The sequence below is a fragment of the Sardina pilchardus genome, chromosome 20, assembly GCF_963854185.1.
Source record: "Sardina pilchardus chromosome 20, fSarPil1.1, whole genome shotgun sequence".
Taxonomy (NCBI): Eukaryota; Metazoa; Chordata; class Actinopteri; order Clupeiformes; family Clupeidae; genus Sardina; species Sardina pilchardus.
Window position 1 is genome coordinate 26,712,928 of NC_085013.1, and position 19,459 is coordinate 26,732,386.

At 47.3% G+C, this 19,459-nt stretch overlaps 1 protein-coding gene across 2 annotated transcripts in view; it reads left to right on the forward strand.

Moving 5' to 3' along the window:
* Positions 1 to 19,459, forward strand: part of lpin1a (lipin 1a) — a 30,953-nt gene that overhangs the window by 8,624 nt on the left and 2,870 nt on the right. For both annotated transcript variants that reach the window (XM_062522280.1, XM_062522281.1), the window contains exons 2-20: positions 3,042 to 3,242; positions 3,886 to 3,981; positions 7,069 to 7,373; positions 9,540 to 9,653; positions 10,109 to 10,207; positions 10,658 to 10,781; positions 11,192 to 11,519; positions 11,957 to 12,050; positions 13,087 to 13,286; positions 13,485 to 13,578; positions 13,801 to 13,870; positions 15,501 to 15,593; positions 16,278 to 16,339; positions 16,568 to 16,703; positions 17,048 to 17,196; positions 17,572 to 17,658; positions 17,922 to 18,074; positions 18,853 to 18,967; positions 19,102 to 19,205. In XM_062522280.1, the coding sequence (XP_062378264.1) occupies positions 3,042 to 3,242; positions 3,886 to 3,981; positions 7,069 to 7,373; positions 9,540 to 9,653; positions 10,109 to 10,207; positions 10,658 to 10,781; positions 11,192 to 11,519; positions 11,957 to 12,050; positions 13,087 to 13,286; positions 13,485 to 13,578; positions 13,801 to 13,870; positions 15,501 to 15,593; positions 16,278 to 16,339; positions 16,568 to 16,703; positions 17,048 to 17,196; positions 17,572 to 17,658; positions 17,922 to 18,074; positions 18,853 to 18,967; positions 19,102 to 19,205 (2,624 nt within the window). The remainder of the gene's footprint in view (positions 1 to 3,041; positions 3,243 to 3,885; positions 3,982 to 7,068; positions 7,374 to 9,539; positions 9,654 to 10,108; positions 10,208 to 10,657; positions 10,782 to 11,191; positions 11,520 to 11,956; positions 12,051 to 13,086; positions 13,287 to 13,484; positions 13,579 to 13,800; positions 13,871 to 15,500; positions 15,594 to 16,277; positions 16,340 to 16,567; positions 16,704 to 17,047; positions 17,197 to 17,571; positions 17,659 to 17,921; positions 18,075 to 18,852; positions 18,968 to 19,101; positions 19,206 to 19,459) is intronic.

The following is a 19,459-nucleotide window of genomic DNA, read 5'->3' on the forward strand; positions in this document are numbered from 1 at the left end:
ATCATACAGATTTATGGATCTGCATCTTAATCTGAATATGGTCTGAATCTCATCGTCTCTGGATAAATAGAGGTATTTTGGCTTGAATGCTAGTGTTTGTGTGCGAGAGACTGCTCTGTGCTGTGAATTATTACTGAGGACAAGCCCTTTCTGTTTTTGTCCATGTGTTAGTCAGTGTCACATTCAATAGGTTGATGCTGCTCATGACATTGTATTGATGTGCTGAATGAGAATTACCCTAATGACTTATCGCATGATGCGTTAGTGGCGCTCTTACACATTGGCAGTCATTCAGGAAGAACTGTTATTTTGAAATGACCTTCCATGTTGACATTTCCTGTGATTTTTTAATGCTTAGGTTGTGAAAAGTCAGTGTAGGGTATGACGTGTGTGTGTGTGTGTGTGTGTGCGTTGTGCGTGTGTGTGCGTGTGTGTGCGTGTGTGTGTGTGCACGCTTGTGTGTGTGTGTGTGTGTGTGTGTGTGTGTGTGTGTGTGTGTGTGTGTGTGTGTGTGTGTGTGAGAGAGAGAGGGAGAGAGAGAGAGTGTGTGTTTGTGTGTCTGTGTGCATGTTTGTTTTTTTTTCTCAGGGGTGGGGTGGGGCGGGGTGGGGGGACTAATTATGTAATTGTCCTCATATGCCACTGTAACAAGCTGTGAATTAAGCCTCACACTGTCCCAGCTCCATAAAAACATTGCACATCAAGCTGTCCCTGGCACCTGTGTGTCCTCCACCTTCGTCATCACTGCCACACACGCGTGCTGGAAAAGCACACCGTGGACACAGGGTCACTCACTCTCTAAGGTGGCATAGCATGGCATTTAGAATGAGTGCCATGCTATGCCACCTTCGTGAATGACCCTGTGTCCACAGTGTGCTTTTCCAAAATGCTGCTATTCAGAGACTGGATATAGACTCATGAAATGAACGGCCGTTAGATGAACACACACATACACACACACACGCACACACACTCACACACTTCCTTTGCCATGCCAGAGGACTGCGGCGGAGGAGGAATGGCGGTCCGTGATAAAAACGGTCACATGAGAGCTGGTAGAGGGTAGCGGCCGCTGTGGTCGGACCTATTCCTGGGTTAATGTAAAAACCGAAGGCACAGTAGAGAGAGAGAGAGTGCTGGATCATCACATTCACGGAGCGTCTGGTATTACAGTACATCCCTAGTATGGTGCGACTCTTCGAACATGTGACGGCTTGCCTCTCGCCTGGTTTTCTCTGAAGTAAAGTTTAAGTGTAGCATTTAACCACAGTGCCACTCACAGTGCCACTCACATGCTGTTGGCAACCCTGAATCCTAAATCCCTCAATTTACTTCAGCCCTTTGAAATGGTACAGTTTTTTTTAATGTACTGTACTTTTAACACTTTAATCAAGGGTCCAACACACCCATGTGAACAGACTCTTTAGAGTGCAGTGTAAGGGGAGTCTTCTTTGAGGTCTCAGCTTTTTCTCTCCCAAGTTGCGTGACCGTTAGTAAAAACATAAGCAAGGGAATTAATCAAATCATGTCAACGTGACTTCATTCCTGAGGTAATTGAGAGGGTTTGCTCTTTGTGTCTTTGTCTTTTGTGAGTGTTCTATAGCCACTGAATCCCCCCATTTGGAACAGTTTTGAAGTTTTATTTGTCCTTTGCCCTTATGAAGCCGTAACATCATGATTAAGCCGAGGTAGGATCGTTTCTTATAATTGCCATGTCATCCTCCGTCAATCGTTTGGTTGGCTTTGCCAGGGAACATTGGCCCGAGGCTGTTTGTGCTGTTCCATCAGGCTGAGGTATTGTGGGTCTGTCTGTTTACCAGACCATGGCAGAGATGCACGCTTCAGACGGAGGAGGAGGAGGGTAATGATGGGCCTTTAATGTTGAAAACTATAGTGATCTGGATGGGGTAATTACTGCCCCTACTGCAGTGGATTTAATTTAAACCTTCACAACACACACACACACACACAGACACAGACACACACACACTTACAGTACACAGACAGACACACACACACTCTGCATCTGTTTATTTGTCAGCCTCTCTCTCTGTCTCTCGCACTCTCTCCATCTCTCTCTTTTTCCTCTTTCTCTTTCTCTTCCTCTACATCTCTCTCTCTCTCTCTCTCTCTCTCTCTCTCTCTCTCTGTGTGTTGTGTTTCCTGTGAGAGTGCATGAGACGGTGCGGTGATGTGGCTCCGGGGGGAGCCGCGCTGCTTGTTGTGTCTGAGTGACCTCAAAACATTGATTCTGCCATTTGTGCAGCTTTAGGCATTTTTTCTCTTGTGCCCGTTTTGAAAGAGCCAAGCGCCACAGCGGACGCATTTCCCAGGACCCCACAAATATGTGCCAGCTGGGCATCAGTAGCACACTGCTATTTGAGTTTTGCAGCGAAGCCACCCTTTCCTCTACTAGACTGTATAGCAGCAGTTTTGAACCCTCAACAAGAGATAGAATATAACTGTCATGCTGTTTCACCAAAGTGGGTGTTTTCACCAAAGTGGGTGTTGCGGCTGCCAGACAATAGACTGGCCCAGGGTCTGATTCCCAAACCTGCCCTTGCAGGTCTTTATCACGTTGGATGAAAGCTAAATCTGCTGAATACTACTGTACTAGCCATGGCTCCCTAGTCTCCCACTGCTGTTAGTATTCCGTTCTCCCTGGGCTGCCCGTTTACGCACTGTCAACAGAGTGTTACGACAAGGTGACGGCAAACATGTTATCATCAGCGAGGGAGTCACTTTGGTGTCTCTAATCCTATTTTACAGCACTTAGAGACAGTTGACCTACTCTTATTGGGGAAATTCCAACTCTCTTTCTCTCTCCTTCCTCGCTCTTTCTTGCTCTCTCCTCTCTCTCTCTCTCTCTCTCTGTTTTTATTTATTTATTTATTTTTATGTTGTGGGGATTTGGGGGGGGGGGGGGGGGGGGTTAAAAATGCTGCTTGTGTTGAGTGACTGAAGCTTTGCGCTGCACATTGTAATAAAATACATTTTAAAATCTAATCTCTCTCTCTCTATCTCTCTATCTCTGATGACAGACGCAGACCATGAACTACGTGGGGCAGCTGGCGGGCCAGGTGTTTGTGCAGGTGAAGGAGCTGTACCGCGGGCTGAACCCGGCCACCCTGTCCGGCTGCATCGATGTGATCGTGGTGCGGCAGCCGGACGGCAGCCTGCAGTGCTCGCCCTTCCACGTCCGCTTCGGCAAGATGGGCGTGCTCCGCTCGCGGGAGAAACTGGTAAGGAGCCCGCGCCGCAGAGAGAGTCCGACGCTCCGGCTCAGCTCCGGAACATTCTCTGCTGCTCTGGGCTGCATGCACTATCCGCTATCTAAATCTCTGTGCTGCTGTCAGGCTACATTAAAATGTATTGTTGTTCAATGTAATTCGATTATAATTCCTTTGTTAACACATTCTGTTTATGTTTATGGTATTTGGCAGACACTTCTGTCCAAAGAGACTTACAGTATAATTATTGCACAGTATAGTATGCAAGTTACGCATTCTTTATAATGCTGCAGATCTGTGGAACATTTGGGGTCAACGTCTGGGTGTGTTCCAGCATCAGCCACACTCTGGGAGTTAGAGAGCTGCTTATGATTGCATGAATACATTAAATCTTTCAATGAGGGATTTAACTCATCATCACTCACTAAAAATCAATCCAGAGACAAAGGCGGGATCGGCATCATATAACCGTCATTTATCATAGAGAGCAAAGGTAAACATAGCTGGTGATGGTAAATGTGTTGACTTAAGTCAGTGATATCAGTAGGGGAGAGCTTATCTCCTGCTGGCGTGGTGGTGGTATGTTTGCATTGAGCGAGTGGACATGTTGTGTCTCCTGTGTTATAACCATCATGTCCCGTGTTGTTGTGACCAGGTGGACATTGAGATCAACGGGGAGCCCGTGAGCCTGCACATGAAGTTGGGCGAGAACGGAGAGGCCTTTTTCGTCAAGGAGTCTGAGAACGACCAGGTACGGAACATGTGCCAGAACCACTCGGGTTCCGGCTATTAATGTACTGTACATGACAGAATGGTGTGTTGTTTGTGGGCATGACATTGTGCTGTGCGGTTTAAGTGTTTTGGTTTTTATCTCAACAGCAGGCACAATTCTTCTCCATATCAGCCCTATCACGGCTTGCTGTGTTGCACAGGCAATGCTTTATGTACTCTTGAGTGCTAAAGCTGTATGTTCCCATATTGCAAATTTGAATCCGTTCTGTAAGAAATCTGATTTGTGGATTCAAATAAAGAATTCAAGTGAGTGTGTGTGTATGCGTGTGTGTGTGTGTGTGTGTGTGTGTGTGTGTGTGTGTGGCAGCAGTCCCTCTGGCTGTCCTTACCCTGGTAGCAGGAGCGCTAGACACGTGCCTCCTCTATTCTCTCTCATGAGTGGAGCAGACAGACCCCGGGCCGAGCCCCAGCGCTGTGTTTCTCGCTCCGCTCAACGCTCAACGCTCAACGCTCCACACACTCAGTCAACCTAACTGAGCAAACGAGCAGAAAGACGAATTCTCTCCAGCGGGAGGCCAAAACTCTGTGTGAACTGTGTGAAGGTGCTTTATTTTTGTCCGTGTTACATAAATGATGACACGAGACACCTCTCTTCTGGCTGTGTCTTTTCAGAGAGTATTCGGCACCACAGACCCGACTGTTTCACCTTAAAACTGAGAAAAATCATGTGGTGAACAGTTGTATAAGAACACACAGACACACACATGCACACACACACTCACACGCACGCACACACACACACACACACACACACACACACACACACACACACACACACACACACACACACACACACACACACACACACACACACACACACACACACACACACACACACACACACACACACACACACACACACACAGCGCCTCAACACAGTTTATTATTTATCACCAAACAGAGGCTGCTTCTCTCAGCGGCTTGCTGGAGCTGTTGTGAAGGGAACACATGGTTTGGCTCCATGCTACTTCTGTGTGAACAATCAGTGTGTCACAGTGTGCTGGCATATCAGTTGGCTATCTATCTAAAAATGGACCGACTGAAGCCGAGAGGCTGATCTTGGCGCTCCAAGCATGCAGAGATCCTGTTACTGGACGGAGAGAAAGAGAGAAAGAGAGCGTGAGAGAGAGAGAGAGAGAGAGAGAGAGAGAGAGATGGTGAGAGAGTAACTTCAGATCTCATGTTCTTGCCGGTATCATTCACAGTGAAGGACTCACCCAGATGGCATTTGTTTCAGGCGCATTTGCCATTTGTTATGGCCCTGTTGCTGCCCACATCTGGCCCTGTTGTGGCCCTGGTCAGCTGCCCGGACACCCGAGCTGCTGTGTGTCTGAGCGTGAAGCGGAGGAACACGCGTGACTCATTTTCAGGTCACCAGCAGTGACAACTGCTATTTTAGCAGCACAATGGAGCAGTCAGTCAGTCGGGGCGTCATGAATTATTAAAGCGCCAGGGTCCTGGCAAGGATGAGCTGCTGCCTGGACGAGCGTGCTGTTATTTTTCTGTCCTCTCTCTGCCCGCGTGGAAATCCCTCCGCGCTTCGGAGCGTTTAGCGTTCGGGGGGGGGGTGATAAGAGAGAGGTGACCCCTGCTCGCTCCGGTATGGCTGGACACCAGAGAGGAAGTCTGGCCCACTTCCTGCCGATGAGATTTGAAGCAAGTGAAGCGAGCGGCATTAATCGGGGGGGGGGGGGGGGGTCCAGATTATCACAGATGTGGCGTGGATCCTGATCGATGGGTGGCAGATTAATACTCCCACAGGCTGGCCCATCCTGCCCCCCCCCCTTCACACTTTGCTGGAGGGCATCTAATTCCAGGCTAAAAATACCCCCCTCTCTCACAGCACCCTCTTCATATGTTGAATGGCAATATGTCATGGACAGTGAGAGTGTAGCCCACCTCTCACTTGTTTGTTTACATTTTAGTCTCTCAGCTCAGAAATGTGTGCTAGATAGATAGATAGATACTTTATTGATCCCCAAGGGGAAATTCAAGAGCTACAGTATCAGTGAGAATCCCATGGATATACCGTCTGATGTTTGACATGTTTATGTCAGTTTATGTCCAGACCTGCAGTGCGCAGGCTTATGGAATGTTACAAGTCTTGATCTATGTTAGTGGAGTAGATCACAACTAGATCAAATGTACAGTAGTAATCTCTTTACCAAACAGGGTAGGAAACTGAGAATGAGATTAATATAAAGGTATACATTATCCTCCTATCCTTTTGCATTCTTACACACCTTCCCTATACAGTAATTCACATCTGTTCAAAATGGATACCGGTTAACACTATGATTATGTTATTATGGTATGGCGGAGAGCTAGTTCCCTCCTGTCCTGTGGGTGTGTATGCTAGGCTAGTGCTAGCTCCAGGCTAGCAGCAGGCATCACCGGAGTGTATGGGACATGTGCTGAGACACGCACAGACGGCTGTGTTAGGGAGCGAGTGCCAAGTCTAATCTAAACAGACATGTTAGAGACTGTTTCTGCTGCAGCGCTGCACACGTGAGCTCCTGTGCTCGCCAGGGTCCTGCAACTCTCAGAGTCGGCCTATGTTGTTATGATGGGCCATGTACAGCTGTGTGTGGGCTGGCCTGGCCTGACGGACAAAAGCTGCCTGCCAGTTACATTACTCTGACATTGTTTAGTGGAAGTTAACACAGGCCACAGGCTATACTGGCTTATAGGTTATAGGGATGCATTACATATTATTCAGGTAAAGGCAGAGTGCTCTATGGGGTACGCTTTTCTCTATGTAGGAAGTGAGCAGAGTGGTTGCATTTGCATCTTAAGTTACTGTACTGTTTTCTCAATCTTTGGTGATGCCTGAGCATGAGCAACTGTTTACAAATACAGAAATAACCAAAATATATGTTTATGTATATTGTGCTTTAGGTGTTGATTGTTGGAATTCAACTGAAGTCTTCACCAACTATTAAGAGTCATATAATATCCCAGTTGAACTGTTTTCATGCATCAGTGTCAGGAATCGAATTAGGGATTTCTGTCCTGAACTAGATATTTCTCTCTCTTTGCCGCACAGGGAATGGTGCCAGCTCACCTTGCCACCTCGCCCATCTTGTCCGAGGGCAGCGCCCTCATGGAGGCCCAGCTGGGCAAGGGGGCGTCCAGACACAGCGACGCGTCCCCCGGTCCGTCCGTCCAGACGCTGGGCCCGTCCCAGGCCTCGGGGGACGGCAGCGGCACGCAGAAGAAGCGGCGGAAGAGGCGCAGGAAGTCCCAGGTGGACAGCATGCGGCGGGACGACACCGAGGGCTACTCGGAGGACGAGGACATGTTCACCATCGACATGAGCTCGGACGAGGAGAAGGAGAAAGGCGGCAGCAGGTAGGGGACGAGACGAGAGGAAGGACACCTCACTGACCACCAGCCTTGGCCGGGTTTCCCAGATTCGTTAAGAAGCTCTTAAGCTGCTAAGAACTTCTTAGGAGCGCTCTAAGAACGTTCTGAGAACGCTCCTAAGAAGCTCTTAGCACTTAAGAGCTTCTTAACGAATCTGGGAAATGCGGCCCTTGTCGATAACTCGCATTTTGCATTTACATTTAGCTGACGAGCTAAAACGAGTCACAAAAAGTGAAAAAATCAAGGTACAGTGTGACTATTCTTGTGTCTCCGTTTTGAGAAGGCTTGTGCACTAGTGATAGTGCAGTCAAAGTTGATGTTTTATCACAGATTGTGCTTTTGGTGTCTCAGTTGTGGTATTCAGACAGGACAGAGGAGACATTAAAAAAGCAGTTTTTGTACACTTCAGTCATTTACACTTGATGAGTTCATCAACACACTGACAACATGAATGTGGAAAGGAGATGATCATCAGGACACTGTGACGCTGGACATAAGATAGCTTCACAAACTGAAGGCTGCGTTTGATTGACAGCACTGTCAGCCTGCCTGTTGCCTGAGCCAGCCTGTTGTCATCTCTCAGTAGGTCCTTCATCCTTCCCCTCGGCCTGCGGCTGTGTGTGTGTAAGACACTAAAAGAGGATTCAGAGTTGAATCGCTCGCCAGACCCTCGGAGTCCGGCATCGCTGCCAGACCCTCCAGTGACTCAAGCATCTGGAGCCGTTTCTCAGAGCTTAGACCATTTCCTGTGAGATTTGAGCGTGCTCTTTGGAACGGTCCGCGCCCAATCACGTGCGGGCCGTCACTGTGTGCAGGGGTTATCCGAGGTGCTTTATCATCGGTCAGCTGCAAAGCAGCGACACAGACCGCTCTGAAAGGGAGCCTGGACAGATTCATATCGAATTTGGGCTGGCTCGCCATGCTAAATGCTGTTAGCCTTTACAGTCACACACACTCGCTCGCACTGAGGGTTGTTTGTGTTGCAACAGAAGTCATTCGTGCCAGTGTTGGCTTGGCCTGTTTGTTCTCGCTACAGTTCAGTGGCAGAGGGAAAGAGGGAGGGAAAGAGAGAAAGAGAAACAGAGAGAAAGAGAGAGAGAGAGAGAGAGAAGAGAGAGGGCGATAGAGCGATGAAGGAATAGCAAGTGAGCTTTTTTTAGCGCCCGGTGCCAGCACAGCCCTGAGTGCTGGAGTAAACAGCCCCAGTCCCTCGGAGCAGGGAGGGGAGGGGGACGGACTGGGGAGGGGGACGGACGGGGGGGGGGGGGGGGACGGACGGACGGGGGGGGGGACGTTTTCCACGAAACCCGACGCGCTCTGCCAGGTCCTCCCTTCATGCAGCGCGGCTCAAGGGAAGCCTTTTGTGGTCCTCTGGCAGGCTGACCTTCTCCCTCCTTCCTCCACCCTCTGAGCCGGACAGCAGAGTCCGGCTCATAAACAACCACATCTTAACACCCACCCCGACTGTGTGTCCAGCACGCACACACACACACACACAGACACACACACACAGACACACACACACACACACACACACACACACACACACACACACACACACACACACACACACACACACACACACACACACACACACACACACACACACACACACACACACACACACACACCCGGACGGACAGGAAAACAAGAAAACTGTTGAGTGTGCTGTGTAAAGAGGGGGGGTAAAGGTCCTTGTCACATTTCATTACATCTCGGTGCTGGCATGGACTCTGAGTCTCAGGTAACCGTAATGAATTTAGCTGTCTCCCCCTGGGGGGTGATAATGTTTTTTATTTACCCGGGGCTGGGGTAAAAAAGAGAAAGAAAGAGAGAGAGAGGGAAGGAGGGAAGGAGGGAGGGGTTGGGGGGGGGGGGGGGGGGGTAGGAAGCATGCTGACCCTTTTGCAGATGAATACGGGACTTGTTTCTAAGAAGAGGCTGATTTGGAGGCATTCCAGAGGCGCTCTCCTTGGAAACCCACAATGCATTGGGTCTCTGTGGGATAATAACTCACTCAGCCTGGTTGGCCTGAGACAGCCTTGGCAGGAATGCATGTGTGTGTGTGTGTGTGTGTTTTTCTTCTTTTGTGCAGTTTCTAGCCACTTGTTGTGTTCTTGCTCATGTAAACCTGTGTGTTGTGTGTTACAGGGATTCATCCTGTGACAGGTTTGGAGAAGGTCAGTCGAAGGTCACCTCCAGCTGTACTTTTATGCAGAGCTCAACGTACACACAGGCTGATGGGGGCTGGACACACACACAGAGGTACTTACACAGTCAGCTGCAGTATCTGGACGTGACATCAGCCGTCAGGGTGACCTGTACCTGTAGCTTGCTGCCACGTCTACTGGCAAATAGCTTGCATGCAGAGTGTGATTTAATATCTCAACTCTTAACTAGCCATCCCTGTCATGGGTATTAGCCTAAACAAAACATATGAAAATAATACCAGTGATTTGAAATCAATTCATCAACTCAGGACACGAGTTGATGAATTGATTTCAAATCACTGGTATTATTTTCATATGTTTTGTCTGATCTTGTGGAGTTGTTTTTAGAGACTCAGTGGGACTCGAGACGTTCTATATGATGACTATAATGTAGTGAAATAGGCTCGCATCTGAGCCAGAGCAAGGTCAAAGCGGCTTCTGATTCTAGTCTGTGTATTTGACCTTTGACTTTTGACCTCTGACCCTTGACACCTCTCCTTTAACCCCCAGCACCAGACTGGAGCAGACCTGCACACTGCCCATCCCCACCGGCGGAGGACTGTCTGTCTCTCTCCCACCTGATACATCCATCTACCAGCACATCCACAGGTAAACACACACACACACACACACACACACACACACACACACACACAAACAATATTCTAGAGTTAGAACATCCACAGGTAAACAGGATGGAAAGCTAGAGGACTGAAACAAGAATTTGGATCTTTAGAAATTGATCTAAACCAATTGAATCCTAAAGGATGATATTTTAAAAACCAACAGGCAATTCTGCTTTCTTTACGACTGAAAGCAAATGTTGATTGGCTGGAATTGTTACTGGAATAGTACTGGAATTATTGGAATAGTTAATGGATTTGTATAAGCCCCTTAGTTACTAGCCACTTACTGTAGTTACTGTACTAGCCACTGACAGGGCTACAACTGTGTATGAACTCTGGGGCTCATAGGCAATGTGCTAATTTAACAGTAAAGTGTATTGGTTTAGAATCATAGACAACACATTTTAAATCATCTCCCCCCAAACACACACAGCCCCGCTGGCTCCCTCCCGTCCACGCCGAAGAGTGACTCGGAGCTGACGAGCCAGAAGGGCAAGGCCAAAGCAGACAACCCTGAGATGCTGTGGGCATGGGGAGAACTGCCACAGGCTGCCAAGGTACTGCTACGCCACGCTACGCCACTGCGGCACTGGGATGAACACAGTGGGGGCTCAAATACCAACCAGTGGGAGAGCTGTGAGAAATGGCAGGCTAGTGGTTGGGAGGTGGGGGGGTGGGGGGTGAGAGGTGGGGGGGGGGGGGGTGAGAGGTGAATGTGAAACTACAGTACATAATACACTACAAATGCCTCTCTAATGTCGCAATCAGTTATCACTGTATCCAATGTTGCAATCAGTAAAAACTGAGCTGACCTGCTGCTTTGGAGAATTCAGCGAATTTCATTGAGACCTTTTGAATGTAGCCTACAGTACCTTAACACATGATGCACCTTTGACACTTTATTCTGTTTGTGTATTTTAATCTTCGTCTCATCTTCGTATTTTAATCTTCGTCTGCTCAATCCCAGCCGGCGTTCCTGAATGAAATGCCCGCGCCCATGGCCGTCGCCCCGGTGTCCATCCCCATGTCCGAGAGCACCCACTTCCGAACCATCTCCGGCGCCGCGCATCCAGAGACGCAGACGGCCGACGCCGGACCCCCCTCCCTCTCCCTCTACATCCCCAGCCCCAGAGCAGCGCTCGCGGGAGAGGAAGCAGGGGCGACGGCGCCCCCATCAGCCATGGAGGTGGAAGGGATCGGAGCAGCGGCACGTCTGTTGCATGATCTAGACGACGGTCGGGACAGCCCTAGTGGACGAGCACAGGGCAAGACAGACTCTCCGTCCAAGAGAAAGGGTAAGAGATGGACAGTACTTCTGTTCTGTGTAACATTGCAGTGACAGTATATAGATGATTACGAAGTATGCATACTGCAGCTGGAGGTAGTTCATAACAAAAGGTATTGGTGCGTTCATGAGCAACTGGGAAGTGGCAGAATTTTAGAGTTTAGGGGGTGCACATCACACTTGAACTGGGAACTTCCCAGATTGAAGTGGGGGCTTTTGGAGAGCTTTGACGTCACTCAACATAGTGAACTCTCTCACTTCCCAGCTGCATGAACGCACTACAGTATAAGGCGATATGGTTACAATATCAAATCTACTTGTAGTCTTTTAGCCCATTCAACATAGCATTGAAAGAATCAATACTGTATAGCTCCAATATGGTTTCTTGGTACTGATTGGGTAATACCACTTACCAGCTCAGTTCTAATGGTTGTTGTACGTTGGTAGATAAAAGAAGCCATCACCTGGGTTCGGACGGCGTCTACCTGGATGACATCACAGAGCTGGAGCCTGAGGTGGCTGCCCTCTACTTTCCTAAGAGGTAAACACAAGTGTCACTTCACCACATCACATGGCATACAGTAGGCAGAGGCGGAAAAGCAGCTTCAGAAAGTAAAAGTCCTACCACATCTGTGCCAACCATTCATAACCAGCTGATTCTATTTAGCATAACTCTTCAGCTAGGTAGAGCAGCTAATTAGTGAGATCACCTGTGTTACGGGCACAGGAAGAACCATTACATGGTTGGATTTTTACTCTCTGAAGCTGGATTTTTCCACCTCTGGGCATAGGGACCGACACCATCCACGTCTCAGTAGATAGCAGGTAGCAATGGTAGTGGTGGGGAGGTCGGGGAGGTCTTTGGTATTATTTGCCCTCAATGGTGCCTTCCAGGCAGCGCTGCCTTCAAGGCACTACTCCCCTCAGTTTAGGGGTAGGATGAGGGTTGAGGGGGTTAGGATTAGGAATAGGGTAAAGGTAGTGCCTGTTAGGCTGTGCTGCCTGGAAGGTGCCGTTGGGGGCAAAGAACACCATTGAGCGGTTGGGGAGCCGATGACTACAGTAGGGTCAGTCAGTCCACTCTATGCCCTGGACACATGCCTGCATCTCAGCTAAAGGCTGCTGCAGTGCCAGCAAAGCTTTTTGGAGTGCTTAAGCCAGCTGGCTTTGGGCTTTACTCTCTGATAGTTATCGTGACAAAAAAAAAAAAAAAAAAAAAGTTAGTGCCCGGACACATTTTAACAGACAAGTGTCCTGGCCTGCCAACTATTGTGGGTGCACTCTACTCATTTAGAGAAGTGGGGGTAATCTTCTGGTCTTACGCAATATTGTCATAAAAGAGAATTTTTACATCAGCTTTTTATCCCCATCGCCTCTATCTACCGGGGGTGATGTTTGACTGCGGCACCATTATATAATAACAACATAATTGTGTAATTGTTCACATATTCATCATGTAGAACATGGAGGTATTTCAGATGTTCTCTATAAGAGGATGCGTTGTAAACTTTGTTCTAAGGGCCTGTACTGTAGTTCTAAAGTTCTAAGATCTAAAAGCCGTCCTCTCCGTCCTGCAGTGAGGGCGTCGGTTCTGGACGGCCGGGTCACGAGGGTCATGAGGGTCATGAGGTGCGGAGTGCCAACCAATCACCTCAGTCCGTGGGCAGCAGCGGCATGGACAGCGGGGTGGACAGCTACTGTGACCAGCCCGGGGACCTTCCCTCTATCGCCATCTCCCTGTGTGGAGGACTCACTGAAAACATGGAGATCAGTAGAGGTAAGTCAATGAGAAACTTGTATGTACTGCTGTAAACAGTATATAATATACTGCTGCTGTCACACAGCTTCCAGCTCCCTCCACATCTGACATGGGCTCAGGTGTCAGGGCATGTTTGGAGTAGTTTTTTATGACGAAATATGCCTGATGTTTGTGGGGTCTGACATCTGAGACGTGTCTGGATGTGCCCCCCTACAGAGCAGTTTGAGGAAAAAGCCATATCCTACCGGGAGTTTGCCGACAATCCAACCGTCATCGATGACCCCAACCTGGTTGTGAAGATCGGAACCAAGTATGTATCTGTGAAGATGTGTGCTACTGTGTTCATGATAATTAATTTCTGACCCATTTAAGAATTAATTACAATGTGAGCAGAACTGGCTCAGTTTGCAGTGCACTGAATAATGGTAACCTACATGTCTTAGTAGATAGCTCTGAAAGGAATCCAAAATGCACAGTATGTATAATTCATTAGATGTCCTGTAGATGTATAAATGTGTAATGCCTTTTTTAGGTATTATAACTGGGCCACAGCCGCTCCTATTCTGCTGGCGATGCAGGTCTTCCAGAAGCCTCTTCCAAAGGTAGACTACACTTCTCACTCACCCACTCACTCTCTCTCTCACTCACTCAACCACTCTCAGTCTTTCATTCACTCAACCACTCACTCAGCGTCTCACCCACTCATTAACTCTCTCATTCATTCATTCATTCATTCATTCATTCATTCATTCATTCACAGTGTTATCTTTGCATTAGTACATTCAGGCCACAGGGTCTATCTCTAAATTCAAAACACAGACAGTGTTACCGACCTACAGTATCCTTTGTTCAGTTAGCGCCACCTGCTGGTTGATTAATTGCAACATTAGCCTTTGCATGTGAAGCTGTATGTATGGCAGTAACAGAGATGTAAAAGTCCGGCTTCAGAAAGTCCTGCCATGTATCGGTTCTACCTATGTGTTAAAGACAGGTGATTTCACTAATTAGCTGATCTTCCTGGCTTAAGAGTTGTGCTAATTAGAACCAGCTGATCAAGTGAATGGTTGGAACAAAAGTGTGGTTGGACTTTTACTCTCTGAAGCTTTCAGACTTTTATACCTTGTGCAGTAATATAAAAACATTACAGTGAATCCAATCCCATAACACACTTATACATAAACATTACAGTAATTCCTATCCCATAACACACTAATACATTAACCCATAATAACACACTAATACATAAACATTTCAGTAATTCCTATCCCATAACACAGTAATATGAACAATACAGTAACTCCTATCCCATAACACAGTAGTGTATGAACATTACATTAACTCTTTCGCATAACACAGTAATATGAACATTACAGTAACTCCTATCCCATAACACAGTAATTATGAACATTACAGTAAATCCTATCCCATAATAACACATATGAACATTATACTAAATCCTGTCCCATAACACACTAATACATTATCCCAAAACACAGTAATTATGAACATTACAGTAGATCCTATCCAACAGCACCTGCTGTGGGGTCGGTCGTTGTCCGCTGTGTTGCGTAGTAGATCGTATCCAACAGCGCCTCCTGCTGGGTGGGGTCGGTCCGGTCGTTGTCCGCTGTGTTGCGTCCTCCGTCTCGGCTCCCTGGTCTCAGTGTCATGTGACCTCCTGACTGACCTCCTCCCCTCCCCTGACTGTCCAGTAAACTTGCTTCTTCCCTCTGTTTCTCCTCCTCCTCTCCACTTTTATTTGGTCGTTCCTCCCTCCCTCCCTCCCTCCCTCCCATGGTCTTGTTGTTGTTGTTGTTGTTTGTCTGTTTGTCTGTTTGTCCCCATGTGCTCCTGAAGTACTCGTGTCTGCACTATGTCTACTCGGCCCTGGGCATCTTCTCATACTGCATGCCCAGCGTGTTCTGGGCAAGGCCAGTGTGCGCTGCCGAGGTGCCCGGTGCCCGTCTGGTCTCGTCTCTGTCTTGTCTCTGCACGCGTGCCACTCCCACGTCCTGCATGCTTTCTACTGTACCTTCTAGTCCTTCTCCTCTCCTGCTCTCTTCTTCGTTTATTGTATTCTCCATAGCAGAGCACACATTTTTTCCCCTCCACTTCTTCCTCCATTGCGTTAGTGTGTGTGTGTGTGTGTGTGTGTGTGTGTGTGTGTGTGCATGTCCATTTTGTTTTGATTTTTGCATTTGAGCATCAGGACCCTCTGTGCCTTTACTCCAGGCCACGGTGGAGAACATCGTCCAGGAGAGGATGCCCAAGAAAGGCGGCCGCTGGTGGTTCTCTTGGAGGGGACGCAGCTCCAACTCCAAGTCGGTACGTGTGACCTGTACCAGTGTGACCTGTTAGGGGCAGCCGTGGTGTACTGGTTAGCGCACCGGGCTTGTAACCGGAGGGTTGCCGGTTCGATCCCCGACCAGTCCACCATGGCTGAAGTGCCCTTGAGCAAGGCACCTAACCCCTCACTGCTCCCCGAGCGCCGCTGGTTGGGCAGGCAGCTCACTGCTCTGGGTTGTGTGATTCACCTCACTGTGTGTTCACTGTGTGCTGTGTGTTCACTAATTCAGTTAAATTGGGTTAAATGCAGAGAACTGAATTTCCCTCACGGGATCAAAAAAGTATATATTCTATTCTTCTATTCTATTCTACCAGGACTGAGGGCTGCAACGAATGATTGTTTTCTTGAAGCACCAATAAATTAAAAAAAAATGTCAGAACTACTAGAACTTCCGAAGTGGTCATTTTGACCCTTACATTTTAAACTCGATATTCAACCAGCAGTCATTGTACATGCTGGTTTACTGTGAAATCGATTAACTTGTACTTCTGCTTTTAAAACGAGGGGAAAGTGAAAACAGCATGATACTCTAATCTCCGTTATAATGAATTGCCTTTGGGTGACTTGAAACGCACTTATACATAAAATGTTATTATTATTATTATTATTATTATGAAGAATCAGATCATCAAGATCATCATTACTATTGTTTCTGATTCTAGGAATCCACATCAGAAATGGGAGCTGATGAAGTCAGTCAGTCTGTGCAGGCCGACTCCCTCAGGTAACAGTCTAAACTCTGTGACCCTCTGTTAATATCATGCGTTTTTCTGACACGCTAGCCTCCAAACACTGTGACTGTACCCTCTATTATGATTTATATTTGATATGCATTTCTCTGACATGACGGTCAGAATACTTCTTATCATTAGCAAGTTCATACATTCTCAAGCGAAGTGCACTCTTTAAATAAGCACTGCAGTGAATCTGGGCATCTCATTGGTGCGTTTAGAATGAAGGACGATTCCTCAAGTGATGAGGACAACCGGACCGCCCGCATCGGCTCGAGTTCTTCTCCAGATGACCCGCAGCTGACCCCGAGCAGCATCTGGTACCGGAAGACGCTCCGCTTGTCCTCTGAGCAGCTGGTGAGTCCAATTCCTTGCACACACACACGCACACGCACACACACACACACACCCGCGCACACGCTCGCATACACACTGACACGGATACACATACACACACAGGTGCTCAGGTGCCTCACATACACACATAAATCTGGTTAAGTGTAGACCCTCCCTAAGCGCTCTGAGTACTTGGTGAGCAGAGGACAGCACCTCATACACACACACACACACATTCACACACACATACACTACTGCTCATATGCCAGTTAGCAGTTACATAATGACCCCTTTAGCCTAGTGGTAAACAAACACCACATACCTTCATGACAGACTGAGATGTGTGTGTGTGTGTGTGTGTGTAGGCAAGCCTACAGCTAAAAGAGGGTCCGAATGATGTAGTGTTCAGCGTGACTACCCAGTACCAGGGCACCTGCCGATGTGAGGGCACCATCTACCTGTGGAACTGGGACGACAAGATCGTCATCTCCGACATCGACGGCACCATCACCAGGTGACAGACACTGACCTGAGCCACACTGGGAGCCAATTATAAATATGATATTAACGGTGTATTTTATGTTATAAAATCAAAAGGATTTTCAGAGTTTATAGCATATTATCAAGGCCTAGGAGGACCTCTAAATCCACTGAAAATTGTTACTTAATTTCCTTAAAAATAACATTGTTGTACAATGAACTAATCATCTGCATTTTTCTGTTGACTGTCCTTTAAAAGTCCTAAATGAAATATCAGTAACATGTCACCTAAGAGACGTGTACTGGAGTGTTACAGCATCTGCCAGGGCCAGCTATCTTTAACTGTGGCATGCAACTGTGTCATGAGAGTGTCGGATTGTTGACCGCTGTGACCATTCCACCCGCTCAGGTCAGATACCCTCGGACACATCCTCCCCACGCTGGGGAAGGACTGGACCCATCAGGGGATCGCTCGCCTCTACCATAAAGTCAGCCAGTGAGTAACCTACATGGGGCACTTTCTCTTACCACTTACAAGACTTTCTCTACTTCTCTACTACAAGACGTTGTTATGATCTCGCTTAGCACACACCATATTTGACAAACATGATGGCAAATTCATTCAGTTTAAATTAATTTGCCAATGGAGATATATGGTGTATACTGTATAGACATACAGCATATTGACTGTTTGTATTTATATGATATTTTCTAATGTTATTACAATGTAACAGCAGTATGCATCTCTGTGTACCACAGGAATGGCTACAAGTTCATGTACTGCTCGGCGCGTGCGATTGGCATGGCGGGCATGACTCGTGGGTACCTGCACTGGGTGAACGAGAGGGGCACCATGCTACCGCAGGGGCCAGTGCTGCTCAGTCCCAGCAGCCTCTTCTCCGCCTTGCACAGGTAACACACCGCCCCAAAGTCAAACACTAGCCTGCTATCACACACTTAATACACCTGCCCACAACAGGTTAACACTGTATTCAACTCCACAAAGGTGTTAGTTTTGTGGTGGATTCCCATACCACCCCGCTACTCATTTAAAGGAGCATGTCAACTTTTGGGAAATTTGCGGTCTACCCCAGTTAGATACCCCTCTGTGTGTGACACTGTTAGCCTACAGTAGCTTAGCATAATTGACAGTAAGTTGGCTACACCAGTTAGTCTATAGTTCCCCAATAGTTGGCGTGTTCCTTTAATGCACCTGCCCACGTAGGTTAACATCATGTTCTACCACTCCACAAAGGTTTAAGTTATGAGTCACCACTCCACCAACGTTAAAGTGAAAGTATATCACTCTGGTTGAGGTAAAACCATCAAAGGATCTGCCTTACTCTAGGCAATATTTTCATTGCATACCAATGCAATACACTACTCACTAAGGTTAGCTAAAGGTTAGTGTGTACTTTCCTAAGTTGTTGTATATTTTGCCACTAGGGCCACTATAATTGTCAATGTGAAACAGATGAGGTTCCGTCTCCAAACCCCTATGGAGATGCCGTCTACATGTACTGTATTGCCACAATACATTGTGCACCTCAGTATCAACATAGCAACATTCATAAACATTAACCAAAGACAAACACTCGCTGTAACATGTAAACCATTAACAAAACACCCTGGTCCGAATGTCCAGTGGAGCGTGATGGGTCACCTTCTGTTTTTTATCTTTTTTAATTAGGGAGGTGATCGAGAAGAAGCCGGAGAGGTTCAAAATTGAGTGTCTGACCGACATCAAACAACTGTTCTACCCAAACACAGAGCCCTTCTACGCTGCTTTTGGAAACAGACCCACAGTACGCAAAAAAAAAGAAAAAATAACATTTGAAAAGAGATTACGACCCCTCCTCAGCTTTGAAGTATAATACTGCATATGGTACGGTATATATGGTACACTGAAATACGCTGTTCTATTTATACCCGTCTTTAGGATGTGTATTCCTATAAGGAAGTCGGGGTGCCATTGAATAGAATATTCACGGTGAACCCGAAGGGAGAGCTGATCCAGGAGCATGCCAAGACCAACATCTCATCGTAAGTGGGCCGATACTGAGACCTCTTTAATTCTTTAATTCAAGTAGTTGTTTTGTTAATATGATTATCTTGATTGGAAAGAACTTTACTATTTTTCTACTCCTGTTGTTGTTTTTTTAAGTGCTTTATAGATGAAAGTGACTCGGCTAGCCTTAAAGGAGAATTTTTTAAATCAAGACCGCAGAGTGTAGCATTGTAGTTACAGTAATCCAGACCTCGAGAAACAGAGATCTACAGTATGTGAAAGATTGCGA